The 20,269-nt window shown below is 48.6% G+C and overlaps 2 protein-coding genes across 3 annotated transcripts in view; both read left to right on the top strand.

Annotated features, from left to right (window-relative positions):
* WLS (Wnt ligand secretion mediator) overlaps window positions 1-10,493 on the top strand; it is a 58,522-nt gene extending 48,029 nt beyond the window's left edge. The window contains exon 12 of one of the 2 annotated variants that reach the window (XM_076339964.1): window positions 8,790-10,493. In XM_076339964.1, the coding sequence (XP_076196079.1) occupies window positions 8,790-8,812 (23 nt within the window). In that variant the 3' untranslated portion in view covers window positions 8,813-10,493. Of the gene's footprint in view, window positions 1-6,990; window positions 7,083-8,789 lie in introns of those variants that run through there. The other variant, XM_076339963.1, reaches the window with a different exon arrangement.
* On the top strand, window positions 7,075-8,783 carry DIRAS3 (DIRAS family GTPase 3). Its single transcript, XM_076339965.1, has one exon. It carries the CDS (start codon window positions 7,075-7,077, stop codon window positions 7,669-7,671), a length of 597 nt encoding a protein of 198 aa, XP_076196080.1. The 3' UTR covers window positions 7,672-8,783.
* Window positions 10,494-20,269: the final 9,776 nt, after the last annotated feature.

A 20,269-nucleotide genomic window follows, 5' to 3' on the forward strand; every position in this document is an offset into this window, starting at 1 on the left:
TGTTTTAGGATTACATCTGGATTTTAAAATGGAGATGTTTTGGGATTGCAGAGGCCTTAACAAAGCAAAGAGAAAAGGCGTGCTGAATGAAAGCCTGTAGAAAATTGCTGCTGACATGACCAGGCAGATCTCCACGAGTTCCTACGCAGTGATACCTGCATGGGAGCATGCTGCTGCCAGCACGCCTGGGCCTCTGGGCATGCGTGTTGTGCATCGCTGAGCAGGACCACACCTGTCCTCTGAACTTCTTCTGGGCACCTTGCCACGGCAGCAATGCCCCTCCTGACGTTTCACCACAGGAGGCATTTGGTTTCACCTATAGTCTAACACACACAATCTTATGTGGTTAATCAGCAGGCAACCCCTTGTATTTACACCTATGGAGCTGAGCACTGGTTTATTGAGATGACTAATTAACAACAGGAGAAAATCTCCTGAATAGCATCAGCTCTCCACAGGGTTGTGATTCAGCAGCTGTGATTACAGCATTAATAATTCTCTAATGTAATAGAAGTACAGTTTATTAGAACTAATTTCCTTCCCTTTGTATTAAGCATGAAGCAATGTTGATTAGTGTACTGTTAAACGAGATCTGTTTTATTTCCCTATTTTCATTTTCTTCATCATCATTATTATTACAATATCATTATTATTATTTACGACAGGAATTTTCAAAGTAGCTCAGTGCAACTGGGTGCCTTAATGGCTTTAGAGGCTTTTTTTTTAAGGTCTCAGTTATAGTTCCCCTTACTTTTGGATAGCTTTTGATCCAAGTTCTACTCTGGGTGTTTCTGAGTACCTTGCAAAAGTTGGGTGCTCCGCTTATATGTTGTGCAGCTGAGCTGAGAGTCAGCCCTAATCTTTATCAGCAGTTGACTTTGAGATAGCTTGCTTCTGCATCTAAAACAGCTGGTCCAGTAGTTGAGCATCTGCTTTCATTTTCCCCTAGTAAATAATGGAGTGAATGATGACAGGACTTGACAGGGCCTCATGTTAAGATTGAAGCTCCTTGAGAAAATCCTCTGGGCCTTTTGTGTTGGACAAAAAATCCAGAGCAGTATGAAATAGGTCCAAAGACCCTTTTTTTTTTTTTCAGTCTGGGATAGGAGGCAGGCATTACGAGGCTGCTCATTAAGGATAAAAGTGGATTCAAAATAGATGGGAGAATACCATGGAGTTGTTGAGGCGGCAAGTATTGGAGAAATAAGAAACGATAACCTGGAAAACCACAAATGGTTTTGGAAGAATTAGCTTGGGGAAGGACTGAGAAATGTTTCCTCCACAAGCACTCACTAACACTTTAGGTGCTGCTGTACCTCCCAAAGTGAGATTTGGCTACAGACAGAAATTGCTTAAGTGCTTAACTAAGAGATAGAAACACAAATAGGAATGATATTGCTGCAGTAGCCTTCCGCACGGCAGATGCAGGCTTGGTAACAGATACTACAATACTGGGGGTGGCCCAGCCAGTAATTTTTCTATCAAAGTATCCATGTGCAGTGGGAAAGAACTGGGGCCACCAGAAGTCAGGATGTGACCAGGTTGTATATAATCCAGATACAACCCCAAGCATAAATGGTTCATGAAATACATTAATTTTTAGTAGGCTAAAAACGTACAGTGGGAACACAAGAGATGTGACAGCAGGAAGATGTGGAAGCACAATGAGGGCAAACAGGCAGGAAAGTTTCTCAACACCATCAGGACCCTTCCACTGGTTTTTCTTTTCCTCAAAGCAAGGAGAGACTACCCGGAAAGGGAAGCATTGCCTCTTCAGCCATCAGAAATTCACCTGCTAATACATGAGCAGCAGTCTCAGAGCCTGACACAAGGACATGCCTGTGCGAACAGATTCTGGACTTACAGATACTACCCTGATGGTGGTGTGGGATGGCACAGCCCTGCTGTGGGTGGCTAATTAGCAGCAGTACCAATGTGTCTCTGTCTTACCTGCAGATGCTCCATTGTTATTCCTTAGTTTCTCAGCAGCACCTGAGCTGTGGGGGGGATTGCAGCTGCTGCTGCACTGATGGGGAAGGGTGTCACAGCGCTAACCACCTCCTCATGCAAAGCCAGTTCGGTTCCTGGCACAGATCTGCTCTTCCCGAGTTGCTGCTCAGAACAAAGATGGGCACATGTCCAATAAGGCAGGCACTGGTGTGGGCAAAAACTTCCAGCATCAGGAAGAATGAAAATCATTCACAGGCCTCAAGAAAAGGGCGAGCTTTTGTTGCACAGGCAGCCATGCGCACACCAACACGTTTCTCTGCAAGACGCAGTGATGAGTGCCCTGCCTGGCTTCCGTCAGACACGGGAGCCTGCCTTTCCTCTGCAGCACAGCCTCTTTAGCATCCCTTCAGATGGGGACTAGGTACCAAAATGAAACCTACCCATAGTTTCTGAACAGTGTGATCCCTTTTTGTTTCTGCCCAGTGTTTGGCTGATGGGAAAGGACCCAACCAGGCCCTGGCGCCAGCTGAGCAGCTGCAGAAATGGTTTCAAGCAGGGAACTGGACCATTTTCTCCCTTAAAGATCTGTTGCTTGATCCTGTCCTGTCCCCGAGTGAACAACTACAACTGCTGCCTTAACACCCAATAATTCCCATGCGGCGTGGTGCAAGGGCTAGTGCCGGTCGCTGCCCTGCAGGAAGGGGAGGTCTTAGCTCCAGGAAATACTCAAGTGCTTTGCAGTGTGCTGGCATCAAGACCCACGCTCCTGCCGGCTGCCCTCCCTCATGCCAAGAGGTTGCAGAGTCTGCTGCTGGCTATCCACTCAGCCTGGTCCAAGGCTTTATTTTAAGGCCAGAGCCTCAACAAGCATAAACTGGCAAAAGTCTATTGCCTACAGCGAACACAGGAATAAACTACCACGGTAAAGTAGGGTAGGGTTTCTGGGGAGAGGCGAAAAGGTGAGACGTTGCCTTAAAGAGGCTTTTGCACAGCCAGTTGGCCCTGAGCAAAATCAATCTGTTCATAAATCCCAGCAAAAGGGATTTTGCCTGGTCTGTTCCCAGTGGCTCGGCCAAAGCTGGGGCCAGTGGGTCAGGTGTGTTGGACACTTGCAGAAACTGGCTTTTGGGATAGGGGAAAACTAATTTTAGCAGTGGAAATTGTGCTTTTGTCAACATTTTCTCCTTCTTGGGCACACTCCCTCTGTTCCAGGATTCATCTGAGACCACCTATAAGCATATTGCTCTCCAGCTCCTGCACCATTGCAAGCAGGAGATTTATAGAGCTTTTAACTTGCCAGGCACCTGCAATTGCATTCCCAAGGTTGTCCACCGTGCCATGCACAGTACGCCCTACGGCTGCCTGCCTTCCGAAGGCAACCCTGGCACTGGAGAGGCTGCAGGGAAGCAGGGAGCCTCAGGGGGAGTCTGCTGGGGAGCAGCCAAGGGATCAAGCCTCGGACTTCGAATAATGCCGCTCGCCTTTGGTCTGCACAGGGAACGGCACAGCTCCTTGCCTATATCCCCACTGGGGGAAACAGGCTCCCACCACTGCTGAATTGTTCTTTGTAATTATTCTACAACTGGCGTCAGTATATAGGCTACGTGTGTCTTTCCTCTTTCAGTTACTGCATTAATTTCATGGTTCTCTAAGTCATCAGCTACCTTAACATCCTCCACTTGGCTCTTACGGCTGCTTCCGGATGCTCTGGATCCATTAGTGTCAATGTGGCAGAGCAACGTCCCACCAGGGAGTGATCCTTCACTTCCCCGGCTCCAAGCTTTCTAGGAAGGGCTGTGACAAATGCCCCCAAAGAGATTTAACTCTTCAGCTTACAGACCTGAGCGTGCCCCAGCCAGAAGCTTGTGTACTCGTCCCAGACGGCAAGCAGCAGCATCACCCTTCTGTGACGAGGATGTAATTATGGCTTTTGAAACCATGGGTTATTAAGCATCATGTGTTGGGATAAGCAATTATTTCTTAGAGAGTTTAGCCTGTGAAAGAGACAGTCGCTGCCAATCTGCATGGGGAGCACAGGAGCAGGGGACCGCAGCGGGCAAGCTTGCTGTCTGAGATGTGCCACCAAAGGGCCATGCAGAAACGTGTGTCGTTGGGGTTGACGGAAGGCCAGGGCAAGGCAGGTGGTCTGCAGGAGAAGCTGAGGAGAACCACGTTCCTGTAGACTTTCAGAAGTATTTTATTTGCCCCTTTTAGAGCTGTTATTCCCCAAACCAGGCCCTGTGGCCCACAGAATCAGGGGAAACATCTATGGCACCGTCTTTAACCATGTTTTCAGTTACAACTTCTGTGAGGGGGAAAGAACTTTGGACCGTCCCCTCCTGAGGTTGGCAGCACAGGGAGGTCCTCAGGCAGGTGTACCATCCCCTTTGGCTGCGGAGTTTGTCCTGCTGTAGTTTAACTGTAACAACAACAGTAAAAGAGTGCAGCTTTGCAAAAGGGTTTCTTAAACACCCCCGTCTTGGGCAGCACGAGAGTTACAGACAAGATAGCCAGACCCTGAAGACACCCCTTGGCCAAGGGTACCCCATTTTCAAGTCTCCATGTCAGAGCTGAGCTCTTAACAGGGATGTTTGTCCCCCGTGCTCTCTTCCTGAATATCCCGGCAGCGGAGCACCACAAATGAATGCCCTTTGTCACATTTTAAAATTGACGTATTCCTCAGTTCCCAGCCCTGGCTGCAGCTTCCCCAGGACCTGGCCTTGCCTGAGCGTGCTGGCTGGGGACCGTCCTCTCCCCCCAGGGAAGTTCAGTTCTGCGCTGACACTGCCCGATGGCTGCCCAGGGACCCGCGGCTTTTTGCAGACTTCCAGACGGGAAGCTCTGGTCCAAGCCCAAGGTCACGCTCAGAAAAAAAACCATTCTAGAGAAAAAAAGAGAAGAATTCTCATCCAGGCAACTCAACACCCCCCTCCTTGTCACAGTCAGACACAGGGATGGTTTTAATTGTCACGGTGGGAGATGTTGCTGTCAGTACAAGCTAAGACTGGCTGTCCTCAGGAATCAGGGCTAAACAAATCGTGCCTGTCAACCTGACAAATGTTGAACCGCTGCTCCAAGGCTGGTGCCCTCCAGCCCTCCTGCTCTCTGTGGCCGGGAGCTGGGGAGGAGAGCTGACCCCTGCCAGCGTGCCCAGCAAAGGCAGACGAGCACTGCAGTGCTCCTGTGGTGGTTTGCTGTCACCAGCTGGCCAGTTAAGATGTCCATATTAACCCGCTAACGGGCCAGGCCTAGCCTCCCTGGGGTAGAGGCTGTAGTAGTCCCTCTCTGCGTGCAGGTGGGTGGCTGGGGGTGGTGGGAGGCTCTGGAGAAGCAGGTTTGGGGTCTGACTGGGGCTGGCTGCTCTGAACCCGGGGGTCGTCGGTGCTGAGCTCCCTCCATGGGGGCCAGCAGCCTTTCTGGGGCGTGAGAGAGGGCCCGGGCTGTGCCTCAGCGGGGCTCCGCGGCCAGGAAGCCCCTGCGGGCGGGACGGCGGGGCCGGGGAGGGGGCTGCGCTCGGCCGCCTCCCGCCGCGGGGCTGTGAGGCGGCAGCCGAGCGCGGGGCGCCCTCTCCCCCCCGCCGTGGCGGCGGCGGCCGGGGAGGCGGCTCGGGCGGAGCGGGGCGAGGAGGCGCCGAGGCGGGACGGGACCTGAGGGCGGCGGGAGCGGCTGCTTGGGCCCGGCTCTCCCGGCCCCGGGCCGTTTTGGAGGCGTAGCAGCGGGGACATGGGCGCCTTCCTTGTCAAGCACTGGGTTATCCGGGCTGCTGATCCGGGCTGCCTTCAGAGAGGGTGTGTGGAGAGACGGTGTTTTCGGGAAATTTCTCATAAATGCGGAGATGTACAACTTGTGATTGTGAAATACAACTCTTTTATTTGCCAGTGTGATGGAGCTAAATGAAAGTAGTGGACCTGAGCGGCCATAGCCCAAAAGGTTTGGTGGCTTCTCTGGGGGAGGGCTGCAGGAGTACCTCAGGTTATCCCTGCCGCTTTTAATAGCAGCAGGGGTGGAAAGCTGCCCCTCATTTTAAGTGTTGAAATAAAATCAGTCCTGAATTTGAGCTGGGGAGTGTGCAGGCTGGGTGAAAGCCGGCAAGGCCTGCCAGCGCCTGGGGGTCTGTGGTGCAGGGGGCTGAGGGAGGTGCTGGGGGGCAATGGAGGGTAAGAGACTCGCGTTTATTTGTGCATGGAATTAGAGGGATGGAGCACCAAAACTTGGCTCCAACAGCTTTTAACCACCAGATTCAGGTTGCTGCGTTGATTTTTTAATTTATTTTTATGGGGCTTTTCAGGGGAAGGTTGGATTTTACGGTGCTTTTGAAGCACAGGGGTAGGCAGGTCCCCTACCCGAAGCCCGTAGCGGGTGGGAGAGCCCGGAGGGGCAGCCCCGGAGCGGCGTCCCGCCCGGCCGCTTGCGCGGTGCTCTGGCCGGGGAGGCGGCGCAGCCCGCTGCGGTAGCTGCCATCCATCGTCAGGGACGCCGCAGCGCCCGGCGCTCCCAGCCCGGCAGCTCCCGCCGCTTTCGGGGGGCCCCGCAGGCAGTGGGTGGATGGATGGAGCGTGTAGGAAGAGAGAGAAAGCCAACGGCTCTGGCACCGCTGCCCGCCCGCAGGTGCCGAGCGGGAGCGGGGGAGCTCCCCGCAGGCCGAGGGGAGGAGGAGGAGGGAGGCGGCGGCGGGGGCAGGCACGGAGCCGAGCCGAGCCTGCCCGCAGCGCCGGGGCTCCGGCCGGAGGTGGCACAGCTTCCCCGCTGCTGGTAGGCGATTTTAGTCTCGTTTCGCTGGGCGGTGGAGCTGATGGCTACAGGTGAATTCGTTTTCACTTCTCATAACGTTAAGTGTGCGTGGGATGTATGCCGGGGGGGGGGGGGGGGGGGGGGATAGTGGTTTATTTCTCTTTAACGCAAGAAAACAGGATGGGAAGGGAGTGACTTATTTAATTGCTTGTCTAAATAACGTATCGTAAAATTACCGAGATGGTGTGAACGATTTCTTTCTCTCCCCCTGCTCCTCTCTTTCCCTTTTGCCCCCTCCCTTCTCCGCAGGCCACCTCTGTAAAGGGGTGTGTAAACTTGAAGAACTCGGGCTTTTTCAGTTAAAATCTTCACTTGTATCGCAGCACAGCAAACATGCCTGAACAAAGCAATGATTACAGGGTGGTTGTGTTTGGAGCAGCAGGGGTTGGCAAAAGCTCCTTGGTCCTTCGTTTTGTAAGGGGAACTTTCAGGGAAACCTATATCCCCACAATCGAAGATACGTACCGGCAGGTAATCAGCTGTGATAAGAGCATCTGCACCCTTCAGATTACAGACACCACAGGAAGCCATCAGTTCCCTGCTATGCAGAGGCTGTCTATATCCAAAGGGCATGCTTTCATCTTGGTGTACTCTGTCACCAGCAGGCAGTCCATGGAAGATCTTCATCCCATCTTTGAACAGATTTGTCAGATTAAAGGGGACATCCAAAAAATCCCAATAATGTTGGTAGGCAACAAAAGTGACGAGACCCAGAGGGAGCTGGATGCCAGCGAGGGGCAAGCGTTAGCCAGCAAGTGGAAGTGCTCCTTTATGGAGACATCAGCCAAAATGAACTACAATGTGCAGGAGCTCTTCCAGGAGCTCTTGAATCTGGAGAAGAGGAGAACTGTCAGTCTCCAGGTGGATGGAAAGAAATCCAAGCAGCAGAAAAAGAAAGATAAACTGCAAGGCAAGTGCTCTGTTATGTGATTGACTTTGGCTGGACTCGCACCACAGCATGTTGTAATTGGAGCATGGACCCCCACAGAAAATACATTTCTGCTGGAGGTTTCAGACGAATCCATGCCTTATTTAGGGCTATTGCTTTTCTCTAAAATCTCTGCTGGATTACTTTATGTGTTGGTTTTAAAGAGGATGGCTTTCTGCATGTTTATTTTTTTTAAATAATAAATGTTCAATGTTAGCAATTATATGTGACTAGAAGTTTTTAATGCAAGAAGTTTACAGAAGAGAAGAAAGTCAGAAACAAACATCTCTATTCCTTGAGTACATGCTAGTTTTTAAGTATTTCCTGCCTATTAGCTTGAAAGAAATCATGGTACCTATAATGTGTATACTTCAAAAATTGTTTTCAGGAATCTATTGACCAGAGCAAATCTTTAACAAAGCTAGGCATTTGCACTGCAAATGAATGTGTATGTGGCTCCAGATGCTTACATTTCTGGCAGATACACTGGCTTGCCTACCAAAGATGCTTTTTTTTTTTTTTTATGGTAAAAGTTAAGTTTTCCTGTCTGCTATGCAATTCCTGAGACTTCTGCAGTTCTGTGAGTGATTAAAGCTATACCTGCATATAATCAGGTTGTTTGCTTTTGTCCCCTCTTTACTCTGACTTCTCCTGTTTGCCGAGGTAGGAGGTTGCATGTCCTCTGGCTCCAAATCCAGGGGTGATTCCTGGCATCCTTAGGCAAGAGCTGCCTCCTTCATGAATGTAATTAGGCTGTTGTAAGTACCAGTTGATGTAGTGGTTGGTTATCCTGGCAATTCGCCTTTCCTTTCTCAACTGTCAGTCTGGTTTTGCATGTGGTGGAAGCTACTTTTGCAATCTTCCTGGAGTCCTCTTAGATATTCCCCCCCCCCCCCCCCCCGCCTTATTTCACTCAAGTTACCCAGGTTTTAGTTGAGGCTTATGGCGAGTCAGTTCAGGTAACACTGCTTCAGGAAGAAACATCTAAACCTGGAAGCTGCATGTTTAAAGCAAACTCCTCTGATGGAACCTTTTAGCAGACACTTCCCACAAATCAAAGGACTGGAGACGTGGGCTTACTCTATCTCTTGTCTCCCCCCCTGCTTTTTTTTTTTGGCAGTTGTTAACAAGAGACAAGCATGATAAGCCTCATCTGCAGCGCATGGTTGAGAAAGATTTCAAGAAAATAAGTGCAAGTATTCACTATCAGCCTATGCTGTAGATTTTCTATTTTGTGTATGTATTAGTCCAAGCAGAAGACTGTAAGGACTTCAGTATTGCACTGTAGATTTGACTTTTACACAGCAACATAGTCTTGACGCAAGAGACGTGGGAGAGGGAGTTGCTTCTTTTTATAGCACTTTTCTAGTGAAATCATTTTATTCTTGAAGATGAACAAAATATGGAACAAGAGATGCTGGAAAGTACATACACTTTCTTAGTTTGAAAGTATTAGTGTCTATTAATAACTGCTGGTTTTCTATGTAAGATGCTGGAGAAGGGCCTGTTCTCTCAGCCATTATTTGTTCATGTGTTGCAGACTAATACACAAAGCCATGAGGTTTGTATCCGTGTTAATATCTCGCATATTTGAACAACTCTTACAACCAATGCTGGCTCCTGGTGCTCCATTGTCTCCTATGTCTGTACGTGAGCTGCTTTTCTAGTCTCCTCAGGCTGTTCCTACACAAACATAAGGGCTCAGTTAGCTCTGCGTGTGCCAGGGGAGTTTGCCCCAGTTACAGCTGGAACCCTCACGCCGTTTGATTCAGCAGAAAAACTTAACTCATTATGATTTCAGAAACCCAAGCAAGTTCTGCATGAGTGTTCGGTGCTGACTGAAATGTTATCCTTACTTGCCAAAATAAAGTGTGGATTTGCCAAGCTGATACAAAGGCTCTACACCGGGTTTTTCTTACTGGAGATGATATCCCGCAGGTCTCGCAAGCTTCCTGTGCCGGACTGGTGGTGCTGGCTGGTGTAGTCCTCTGTGCCACTGCTGTGTGTAACCTTCACTTCTGTTGCAGTCAGGGGTGAGTCAGGCTGAAGGGCAGCTGCAGAAGCAGCCATAATGGCTTTGCTTGAAAATAACTCTTGCTTTTTCCTAACTTTGTGCATGGATTTTGATCTCTCTGTTCTTTCATTTCCAAGCAGTTACGCAATGCTTCTCTGTGGGTCGTTTTTAGCATCTGGCAATTATTATTGCAAAGACTATTTCAGTTCCATTCCAGCCTTCAAAACCCCTGTAAGACATTTTATACTTAAGCCTTTTTAAAATGTCATGAGACCTAATAATGTCTCTACAACTCCCACTGCCTTCATTGAGATGCCTGTGCAAAGGCAGGGCAGCGTGTATCTGTGATTATTCACAGCCAAGATGTTCTGTAATGTATCATTATCACTGCGGTGTTTTCCCTGTACGTGGTATGGAGATCACCGAGGACTGGAGTCCGGCAGAGCACAAGGAACAACTAATATGAACAAAACGGGCTCAGTCCCTCCTGCGCCTGGCAGAATTGCTGGCAGATCCCCCAAGCTGCCTTTGGTGGCTACGAGAGGAGGTCCCATGGGACTGCGTGGGCGATGGAGATGCTCGGGTGGAGATGCTCGGGTGCTCCTGGCAATGCAGGATGGTGGTATGGGGGCATCAGCACCCCAAGTCCCAGACTAGCAGCCTAGAGCAGACTGGGAACGAGTGACACCTGGTGTGGCTGCCTTTCATGCTGTGTAAATAATCTATGTGTTGGGTGTTGCTAGGTCAACTGTATTGTAAATTAAAACTATTAATAAATAAATTGTATAATTGTATTTGTTTCCATATAAACTGAACCAGTCTGATTTTTGTGTGTGTGTAATCTATCATTCTTATAAGAAGGGAAATTTATTTTAATTGAAAACCGATGCCTGTCAAGATGTTGGCTATTAAAAGTTCCATACAAATCTAAATTAAAGGGTAATACCTTCACAAACTTCCAGGGAGCTATGTAGAGAATTACTATAGTTAATAACAGAGTGAAAAATACCGTATTGCTGGGGGATGCTCGTTAATCGTTATGAAACAGTGGCCACATTCCACTTGTAAATGAATGTTACTTCATAAACCTTGTATTTGCATCTGCTTCCTCATAACCAGGATCTGGTGGGTTTGTGTGTGCTGGGACAGCCGGTGGCATCATTCCTCTTGTGCTCTTATAACTAGTAATCTTGGGCTAACGTTATTCTGGAGTGATGGCATAGCTGTAGAAATATGGCCCTCAGACTAACTGGAGAATAGCTGAAGATCCATCATTTTTAGGGACTGATAGGTAAGTTTTTGCTAAAACCATACTTGAAGTAAAACGTGCCTCTTACAGATGCCATTTGAAGGGTTTATTACACACATCCTTAAGTTCTATTTCTCATGTAGGAGCATTTTGCTGAATTAAAGAAATAATTATTTTTCTTTAAGGATTGAAGTGTTTTGTAGTGTCAGGAGTATATGTTGGAAGTAAATGCTTTCGCCTTTTTTGAACATGTGCAGTTTAAAAATGAACAGATCTGGTTTTTGGTTTGTTTTTTTTTTAAAAAGAAGCAGAAGATATTCTGATGAAAGACATTCAGGTAAAATCGTTTGTCTGGAGTAAACAAGCAGTTCTGAAGTCTGGTACAGCTCCTGTATTGCATTACAGGCTTTGTCCTTAGCTGCTGTTTGCCAACAGAATGCTTTTTCATGAGGCAGTGAAAACATGTTTTTTATGGAGCTATTTATGCATCCCATAAACTGTTCAGCTCGGAGACATGCCTTGACACACTGTTCATCTCTGGTGAGCAGGATGGTAACTCGCTATTTCTCAAGTTGCTTGTTTTTCTCCTTTTTTTTTTTTTATTTTTCTCATTCAATCAAACTTCATTCAATCTCAGGACTCACTGTTTTTCTGAAATTCTTCACGGGTTCGGATGTGGTGAGACAAGGTCATGGAAGATGCTGATACAACTTGTTGAGTTGCTATTACTGCCTCCCTAACGTCTTTCCAGGATCACAAGGTGAACACAGTTGATTGTAGAAATTCTCTGTGCAACGTCTTGAATGAATCATGAGACCTGTCGGTAGCCTGAGTGGCTGGATGAAGGCTGAGACATTTCAGGCAAAGTCACTGTGTTTGCTCACTACCCTCTGTCTCAGGACTTAATGAGGACTGGCAATTCCTAGCTTTGACCAGCTAGGTATGTATTTCCAGCAATAATTTAACCCTGTCTTTCAGTTTCTCCACCATCAGCTGCTTTAAGTTGGAAGCAACATGGAACGAGTGGAGCATTAATACAGGTTTTCCTTAGATCTGTGTTTCAGAATCTCAGGTTTGCTTTAAAGCTTGGCTCAAATTTTGCTCTGAAAAATCAGTTCCTTGCTTTCTACTACTGCAGAGCTCTTAAATAATTTTCAGAAACAGCATTGCGGTTCATTCCCAGGGACTTGTTAAGCAATATTCAGACTAGAAGGTGTTGAATCAGAAGAGGTTTAATGGATAAAGATAATAGCATTGCAGGCCTTCTGTTTCTTTGCTGGAGGGAAAATTATTATGGCACCTTTCATTTTAAAGCTGTTCCAAGGTTTCCTCTCTGTAATCCAGAAATTCAAACATTTCTCAATTAGTAATACTTATTATTTCCACGCAACACTTGTTGACTGGCTTGAGGCAGCTTCCTTCCTGAATCTGGCCAACAAAATTAGTGTCAAGAGAAAACACCAGGGAGGAGAATCATGAACAGCTCTTCTGCGACTTGCAAGAGAAAAATGTGAGCAGTAGCTGGAGTGTCCACCCACACATGTATTTTAAAAACAAGCAGCCAGAATATTGCTATATTCTAATTCCTCTTCCCAGAGCAAAGCAGGCACATGATTAATGTAACAAACAGCTCTGAATAATAAGCAATATTGCTTTATATGCATGGTCTGTAGCTACAAGGTACTCGGCACACTCTAGAAGAGTAAAAGTGCATCTTAATCATTGTCTGCCATCTTCTACAGTTTCTGTGGCATAAATTAAGTACATCAAAAGCAGCTAAGAGCTAATGAAAATTCTAAAGACCGCTTAAAACTAATTGCAGCATAGCAGCCTCCTAGTTAATGGATATTGCTGCATGCTAGCCTAGCACTGCTACACCCGATTGTTTCCTTTTTCCCCGCTTTTGAACATACATCTAATAATACAAAAGAACAAGAGGAGGGGACAAAGGAGGGAAAGACCCAAGCACCAGCGCTGCCTTGGCACGGTCGCTCTTCTTCTGCGTGAGGTAGCAATGTCGCACAGTGGCAGAGCTGAGCCTCGCTGGCATGGCTTGGCGTGGCGCAGCAGCAGCAGGCATGGGGTCTGGCTTGGTCTGCTTTGTCCAGTCCAATTTGCTGCTGCTAGTCCTTTCCAGACTTTTAGCAAGTCTGAAAATTAGAGGGGAAAGGAATGGGGCAAAGAGATTGTGTTTTCCTGGCTTAGCACAGAACCAGAGTCTTCCAACCCAACCATCCCTAACTGCTCCTGCAGCCCTCCTGTTGCCCCTCAGTCCTTAGCTGGGTGGAAAAGGTGGGCGTGGGGGGACCACCATGGCCCATCACTTCTTGGCAGCCTGTGCTGAGAACTTGGTCCTTGACTTGAGGAGATGGCAAATGCAGTTGATTTGCTGGAAGGTTCTCTGTGAACCCTCCCGTGAGCTCTGCTGACAAGGATAAATGGTATGGGATTATGGGTCTCTTCCCACTGCAGCAGGAAACTGAGACCTGGAAGCAGTAGCCTGGCATATGGCAGGCATCACTGACAGTGCTTCTAGGGACAGGCAAAGCCCATGTGTCCTGAGCTGTGCCTACACAGACTCAGCTGCAGGAGAAAGCTGGATTTTCTCAAGCTGTTCAGGGTCTATTCTGTACATGTATTTATTTAGCTCTGGTAAACGCAATGTTCTGTATCTGTTGGAGACTGACTCCTATTTAGCTCTGGTGAAAATTAAGCACTTGGGCAAGTCCTGGCAAAGAGTCGGAAGCTGAAACCAACCAAAACTCACTTCTCCTTGTGCACAGTTTTCCCTAGAAGTGCTGAAGTGACTTAGGTGCCCGGTGGCTCTAGGAGGTCTGAGGGAATAAGGCACTGCGCAGCCTGCATAGTTTGCCAGCACAGCACTCGTACCATCCTTAATACACAGAATTAATTCAGCCTGCTCTTCTAGGCTGCTCCTCTGGACCAAATGGCCAGGCAGGTCTGCAGCTTTTCTGTTTGAGCTACTTACTTCTTAAGACGGCAGATGTGGATCTAGACAAATCAACGAATGAAAACTTGATCCTCCAAGAGCAGCTGTAGGCAGAGGTAACCTCACTGATAGTGTAAGTAAATACAATGCTAACTCCAGAGCAAAGTACATGTGTTTCCCAGTTGGAAACTGTCTCCTCCTAGAAGGTATTGGATCTATTTTTAATGACTGCAATGTAAAACATTTTACTGATAATGATATATTATTAACACACCCATGACAAGACCCCTGCATCTCACCAGCTGAGCCCAGGGTGTCTCCTCCAGCTACGGGGAGATGATTTTCATACACCTGTGAATGCTGCCCCAGTGCTAAAACATCTGGGCAGCAAGCACAGAAGTAAAAGCATTGCATCTTGAGCGTTAGCAGGAGTCTTGTTGTTTCACCTCTGCTTTTCAGGAAGAGCACTTCTGAGGTGACAGCTGTTCGTACCCAGAGGTGAGACTAAAATAAAACACGGCAACATCATAACAATAGCCAAGGCTGAGCAACCTGAGTGTGCAGTGGTGCTCTGGGTTACCCAGGAGAGGCATGGATGTTGGGTTTGCAGTTTGTCAACCAGAAATACACAGAATCCAGCAAACATCAACGTCAACTGCTCAGCAAAGCCTTTGGGTGAGCTTTACCCAGCCCGTGCCTGCTGGGGCTGAGTCTGCAGCAGTGCCGGAGTGGGCTGTAGGTGCCCGCAAGTAGCTCCTGCAACCCCTTTTACATGAGAAAGGAGGGTAGGACATGTTCAGGATATGCAGTGGTGTGACACAGCAGCGTGGCATGATCACATCCTCGATACTAAGAGGCAGCAGAGCCAGATGTGGAGAGCTGGCCAGCAGAAATCAAAATCTTTTTCTCCCAGAGGAGCATCTGACCGGGGTGGGAAGCAGGCAGAGCACCGCACCGAACTCTCCAGCACAGGGAGCAGCAGGGAGATTTCTTTTTATATCTCAGTGAAGCATTTATGCTTTTCAGACTAAAAATATCTAAGGATGGAGATACAAAGACTCTTCTCTCCTATGTTGTCATTTCTCCTTTGTTCCTACATGGTTTTCTCCAGCCCCTGCATCCCATTATGTGCCTCAGGCGGCCCGTGGGCTCTTGGCAGGCGAGGGACAAGCAGCTCACATCCAGGCAGTGAAAATCCCTCCTTGGAGGGAAAAATCTGTCCATCCAGTGAAGTCCCTGGACCAAGATCAAGGTCTCGTCTGAGAAGGTAGTGATGAAAAGGCTTCTTCAGCTGGTGTTGGCTGCCCACGTCCTGCTGCTGTTGAGCAGACAGCTCTTGGCTGCATCATTGCTGTCGCTGCTGCTGCTGGCTCGGAGCATCCCAAGAGGGCAGGGGATGGAGCAGACTCCAGCCAGCAGATAAAACCTACCTCTGCAAAATGCTCAGCCCTATATAGGGCCATATAGGCTTGCTGAAATTAATATGGAGGTGAGGGGGGTAACTGAACATGCTCCCTGTGCCTCCGAGGAGCAGCACACCAGAGCTGCAAGACATAGGTCTGTCCCTGTGCAGTCCTGACATTTCATTTCTACAAAGTAAAGCCCACAAAAGGAAAGGGGAAGAAAATTAATAAATAAGAGGGTGTTTGTGCTCAAATTGTTTCAGCTATTTCTGCTGTCAAATGCTTTACCAGCTGGACAAGCTGGAACAGGGAGATTGGCTGATTTCTTGATTATCTGGAAAGATTAGCCAGAATGTGGCTCAAAAATGGAAAATATTTCTATTGACTGTAAGAAATTACTCTTTTCCACAGGCATAATTCCAGGCATTGATTTGTTAGGTTCTTTTTTAGGTGAAAAAAACAGTCTTTACACACAAGAAAGAGGACACTGAAGTGTGGCTGGTGTTTGTCCATTATGTGAGTCATGCGTAACAGAAGGATATTTGGTGTTTAATATTTTTTGTTGCATTCATTACTGCTCAAAACAGCCTTAGCACGGCCCAGGGTGCTGCCTGGCACAGCCCTTCCCGGGGGTGCCCAGCACGGCCCCCCCCAGCAACAGCCGGGTCAGGGTTGTGGTCCCTGCTGGATTCAGCCTGCGGGACACGGACGGGGTGAGAAGCAGCCAACCCAGAGCCATCTCTGTGGTGTGCCTGCCAGTGCTGTGGGTACTGAAATACACCCTGAAAGGAAAGCAGGTTGTGCAATTTGAATTATATTCAGCTATTCTATCAAATTGTCTGGGGAAATCTAACAGGCCTGCATTTTCTTTACATGCAATGTTGCAGTTGAAGGATTTCAGTTATATGGAGCATGGGAAGGTTACGGCCCTATCAGGCAGTTTTTGGCTGTTGCATGTTTTCAGTCTGCAGTATAGTGCCAGTTGCTCTTGTAATACACACGATGTAAAATGGTGTGGTTTTCTTACGGGACAGGGTAATTTATCACACGTGCTCCTTTTGGACAGCCTTTTCCAGGGAAGGCTGGATACACCTGCCTGGTGATGGGGATTTAAGTGAGATAGTCCTTCATTTGTGAAAGAAATAAATGATGAATAGTACGGGAAAATAAGCATAGGGAGCGTTCAGACCGTATTGTCAGGGGCTGGCTCCTTGGGACATGGGTGGGCAAGCAGAGGTAGCAAAGCCAGGGGAGCCCAGGCTCTGGCTTCTTCTCCGACGACACTGTAGCTGGCTGGTGCATCTTGCCCCTTTATCCATTTTCTGCTGCCAGAAGGGACTGGGAAACCTTTTTGACCCTCTTCCCTGAGCATCGCAAGTGCTGGTGCCCCCTCCCCTGGCTGGCCTTACCTGGAGATCTCCCCGTGGGTTGAACCCCCTGCCCTTTTCTGTGCTGGAGCTGGCTGGGACAGGTGAACAGCAATATTTCTCTCTTGGTCTTTCTCCTTTAGCAGAGTCTATTCAACAAAACAGCCAAAGTATTGATTTTTTTTTTTTGGCTCATTAATTCAGGCTTTGCTCTGCAAATGAAAGAAAGCGCAGTGCCAGGGTGGCTGGGATGGAGCTGGCTGGCGGCAGCATGGGTGTCCCTAGCTCAGCGGGGCACGGGGACAGTCACGGGAGGGAACACGGGCTGTTAACAGGGTCTATCATGGGCGGGAACACTGGCTGTTAACAGGGCAGGGATGGCGATGGGGGAGCAGGGACCACTCTTGGCCGGGGACGATGGCCACAGGCGCAGGCTCTGACCCCTGCACAGAGGAATGATGAGGGATGGCTGCCCTGTAAATTACATAGCACTGTCTCCTGTACCTCTGGTTCTCCTTCCCCGCATGTCTACGCGGAATTTGATTACTCTTCTGCTCTAGAGAAAACGTTTCTTGACTGCAGGCTGTGCACATCTGTCTAGTTTATTTATAAAGTACTTTTCTGTAACTACTACTCTGGACTCCGTGCCCAGTGAGCTAAACCCACAGGATAGCTGGGACCACCTCCTCCCAAAAGACATGACAACCACCTCTGCCCCACGCCAGCACCTAACCAGGAGCAAGCTCTAGCCTGCTTTCAGCCATTTTCAGGATCATTTTTCCGTGCATTTCTAGTTAATTACAAGCTCAACGGAGCCACCAAGTCAAAATTCCCATTCTGCACAGATCCTGGGGAAAAATCACTGTTTTTTGGGGGGGATATGATACAATTTTGAGGATTTCCTAGAGAGGGGAAAAAGCTAAGAACTGAGCTTTTCTGCTCCGCCTGCTCTTGCCTGGCTCCTGCCTGCCCCATCCTCCCTGCCAGGAGAAGGGGAAAGGTTGGGCCCGGGGGCGAGGCTGCAGCGCCTGCCAGCCCAGCCGGCTTGGACCCCCATGCTGACTTCTTTGGGCATCTTGCAAAAGAAGTGGGCAATTTATGCAGGGTATTGGTGTTTCATTTTTGCTGACTACTGCTAGCGTGTCCAGCACCTTACTCTGAGGTGCAGGTTCAGGAACGCATCTGTGCTCGTGGTAGTGTTGGAGCAAGGCACCTGCCTGATGTTTTTCTAACAAAATAAGTTTTTGTTACAAAATGATGAATGCTTAAAGTCAAAATGCATCATTAAAAGTGTCGGTTTTAGAACAAGCTCCCACTGAATACAGCTTTGGACACGAGCACTGGGGGGGTGCACGGCAGCCCAGCACCACGCTTGCGCTGGGGGCTCAGACTGACCCCACCTCAGCACAAAGGCAAACTGCTTCTTTGCCCTCGGAGAGGCCAGCCCTGCTGCTGGCAGCCTTTAACTTAGGGATGGCTTTTGGTCAAACGGATGGAAAAAAATCACTTTATTTCTCTTTGTGCATCCCTCCCCCTGGGATGACGCACTTGACCTTCAGGCACCGCTCGTCCCGTGCTGCGAACGTGAGGCTAAAGCTGATTTTCCATGATGCTGTCGGTGGGGCTGCAGGTCCCCTCCTGGACTGCAGCCGTGCCTGCAGCATCTCCGAGCACCCCAGAAGTTATTAGGCACTTGCAAGCACGCACTACTTTTCATTTCAAGGTCTGCTGCCTCTCCATTGCATTAGGTGCTGTGTCTCATTCCCTGGCAGGGAAAAGGTGATATGCTCACCTCTGGAACTGGATTATTCAGGAGAGGCACGCTCATTGCTCTCTGCAATGCTCCTGCCAACAGCAGCTCCACTAATTGCCCTTAAGGAGACATTTATGCAACCACTGCTATTTCTCTTGTTCAGCTGGTTGTGTACCGTATGTTCCACGTACGATCATTTTTCAGCGTACGTGCCCTGAAGCATGGGGAGCACCCTCTGTGGTCGCTGCTGCTCGGCGCCCCTTAGCAACAGGCTCCGGCGGGCAAGCGCTTGCTCCTGGCAGGGTGCTCGGAGCCTTCCCGGGGCACGAAGAACCGCTTCTGGGCAAAAAGGTGGCTGTCCTTTCTAGGATGGCTGTGTGAGAGACAGGCGGTCCCTGGGAACAGGCTTTGCTAGGTGCCGGTGTTTGGGAGCTGGGTGCCGGGCAGGCTCCGGTGCTGCCCCTTTCCCACGGGCATGGGCGAAGCACTGCCTTTCCCGTAGTGCTGGCCCCACTCCTTTAAGCCACCCATCCTTGGTTCATATGCACTGGAGGGTCATTAGGGCTGGGAGTGGTTTGGCTATTTTTCTCCAGTGTCAGAGGTTTCCACAATTCGGCTGGGGAAGACCCCACAGACCATTCAGTGAAACCCACCCCACCTCACTGGCAGTGGGTAGGGCAGGATGCTGGTGATGCCTGGCTGGTGATGTGTTAGAGCTGCAGCATCTTCTCAGTTCCCCTTGGAACGGGCTACAGTGCATCCGAGGCAGAAAGGAGCAGCTGTGTCAAACACACAGGAAGAATCTGGCTTTGCTTTAGCATGGCCAAAGTGCATGCTGAGACCAGATATTCTGTCTTCCAGGTTTATGTTATTGCAGTATGGCCTTTGGCTGAACTCTAAACCTTGTTACACATGAAATAATGAGAGTTCAGCAAAGATAAATGATTGTGGTGGACAGGATTACACCCTGAGTACTGCACCGAATCCCACAGGCGTGGGCTGCTGCTAATACCTCACATTCGAAACAATGTTCACACAGTTTGCTATGGGTTAAGGGGAACAAGATAAAAGACTCAAATAACAAAAAAGTTTTTGCAATAGCCTAGCATGAAATCATAGAATCATTAAGGTTGGAAAAGACCTCTAAGATCATCGAGTCCAACCGTCAACCCAACACCACCATGCCCACTAAACCATGTCCCTAAGCGCCTCATCTACACGTCTTTTAAATACTTCCAGGGATGGTGACTTAATCACTTCCCTGGGCAGCCTGTTCCAATATAGGTGTAAGAAATACAGGTGTAAGATGTGTGAAAAGCAAGCTGCAAAACAAACCGTTGCTTTGCTTTCTGTCACCTTCCTCGTGTGTGTCTGTGGTCAGAAGGGCAGGTAAGAACAAGGCTAAGACAGGATGATGGGCTGGGGGTGCCGCACCACTGGCCTGGCTGCAGGGAAGTTTTGCACGGTTTTCCTTGAACCAGTTCTGGTCACTGATCTGTGTCGTGTCCTTGGGAAAGTCATTTCATCTCCCCATATCTCCCCCTGATCCTTCTGGATGGAAAAAAGGTGGAAAGCAGGCAAGCTCTTGAAGCAAAGGCTCTTTAATAGTATGGGTGCTCTGATTTAGGCTTAATACACTCTTCTAATACATGCTAATAATAAACAACATTTTTAATATATATATGTATTTGTGTTTGGAGGAGAAAAGAAAAATTGTGCTTGTATCACTGCAGATCTGAAGAACTCAGTCCTGACTTCAGACAAAGGTGAGACAGCCTTTGTTTTAATGTCTGGGACAGAAAAAAAGGAAGGAAAGCCAAGAGATGTCCTCGTGCTGAGTCATAAAGACTGGTGAAAAGGAACA

This window comes from Aptenodytes patagonicus, chromosome 5 (assembly GCF_965638725.1).
Source record: "Aptenodytes patagonicus chromosome 5, bAptPat1.pri.cur, whole genome shotgun sequence".
NCBI classification, from domain to species: Eukaryota; Metazoa; Chordata; class Aves; order Sphenisciformes; family Spheniscidae; genus Aptenodytes; species Aptenodytes patagonicus.

Excerpts from the sequence above, each read along its gene's own strand:
- DIRAS3 (XM_076339965.1), top strand. The coding sequence starts at position 7,075 with ATGCCTGAACAAAGCAATGATTACAGGGTGGTTGTGTTTGGAGCAGCA.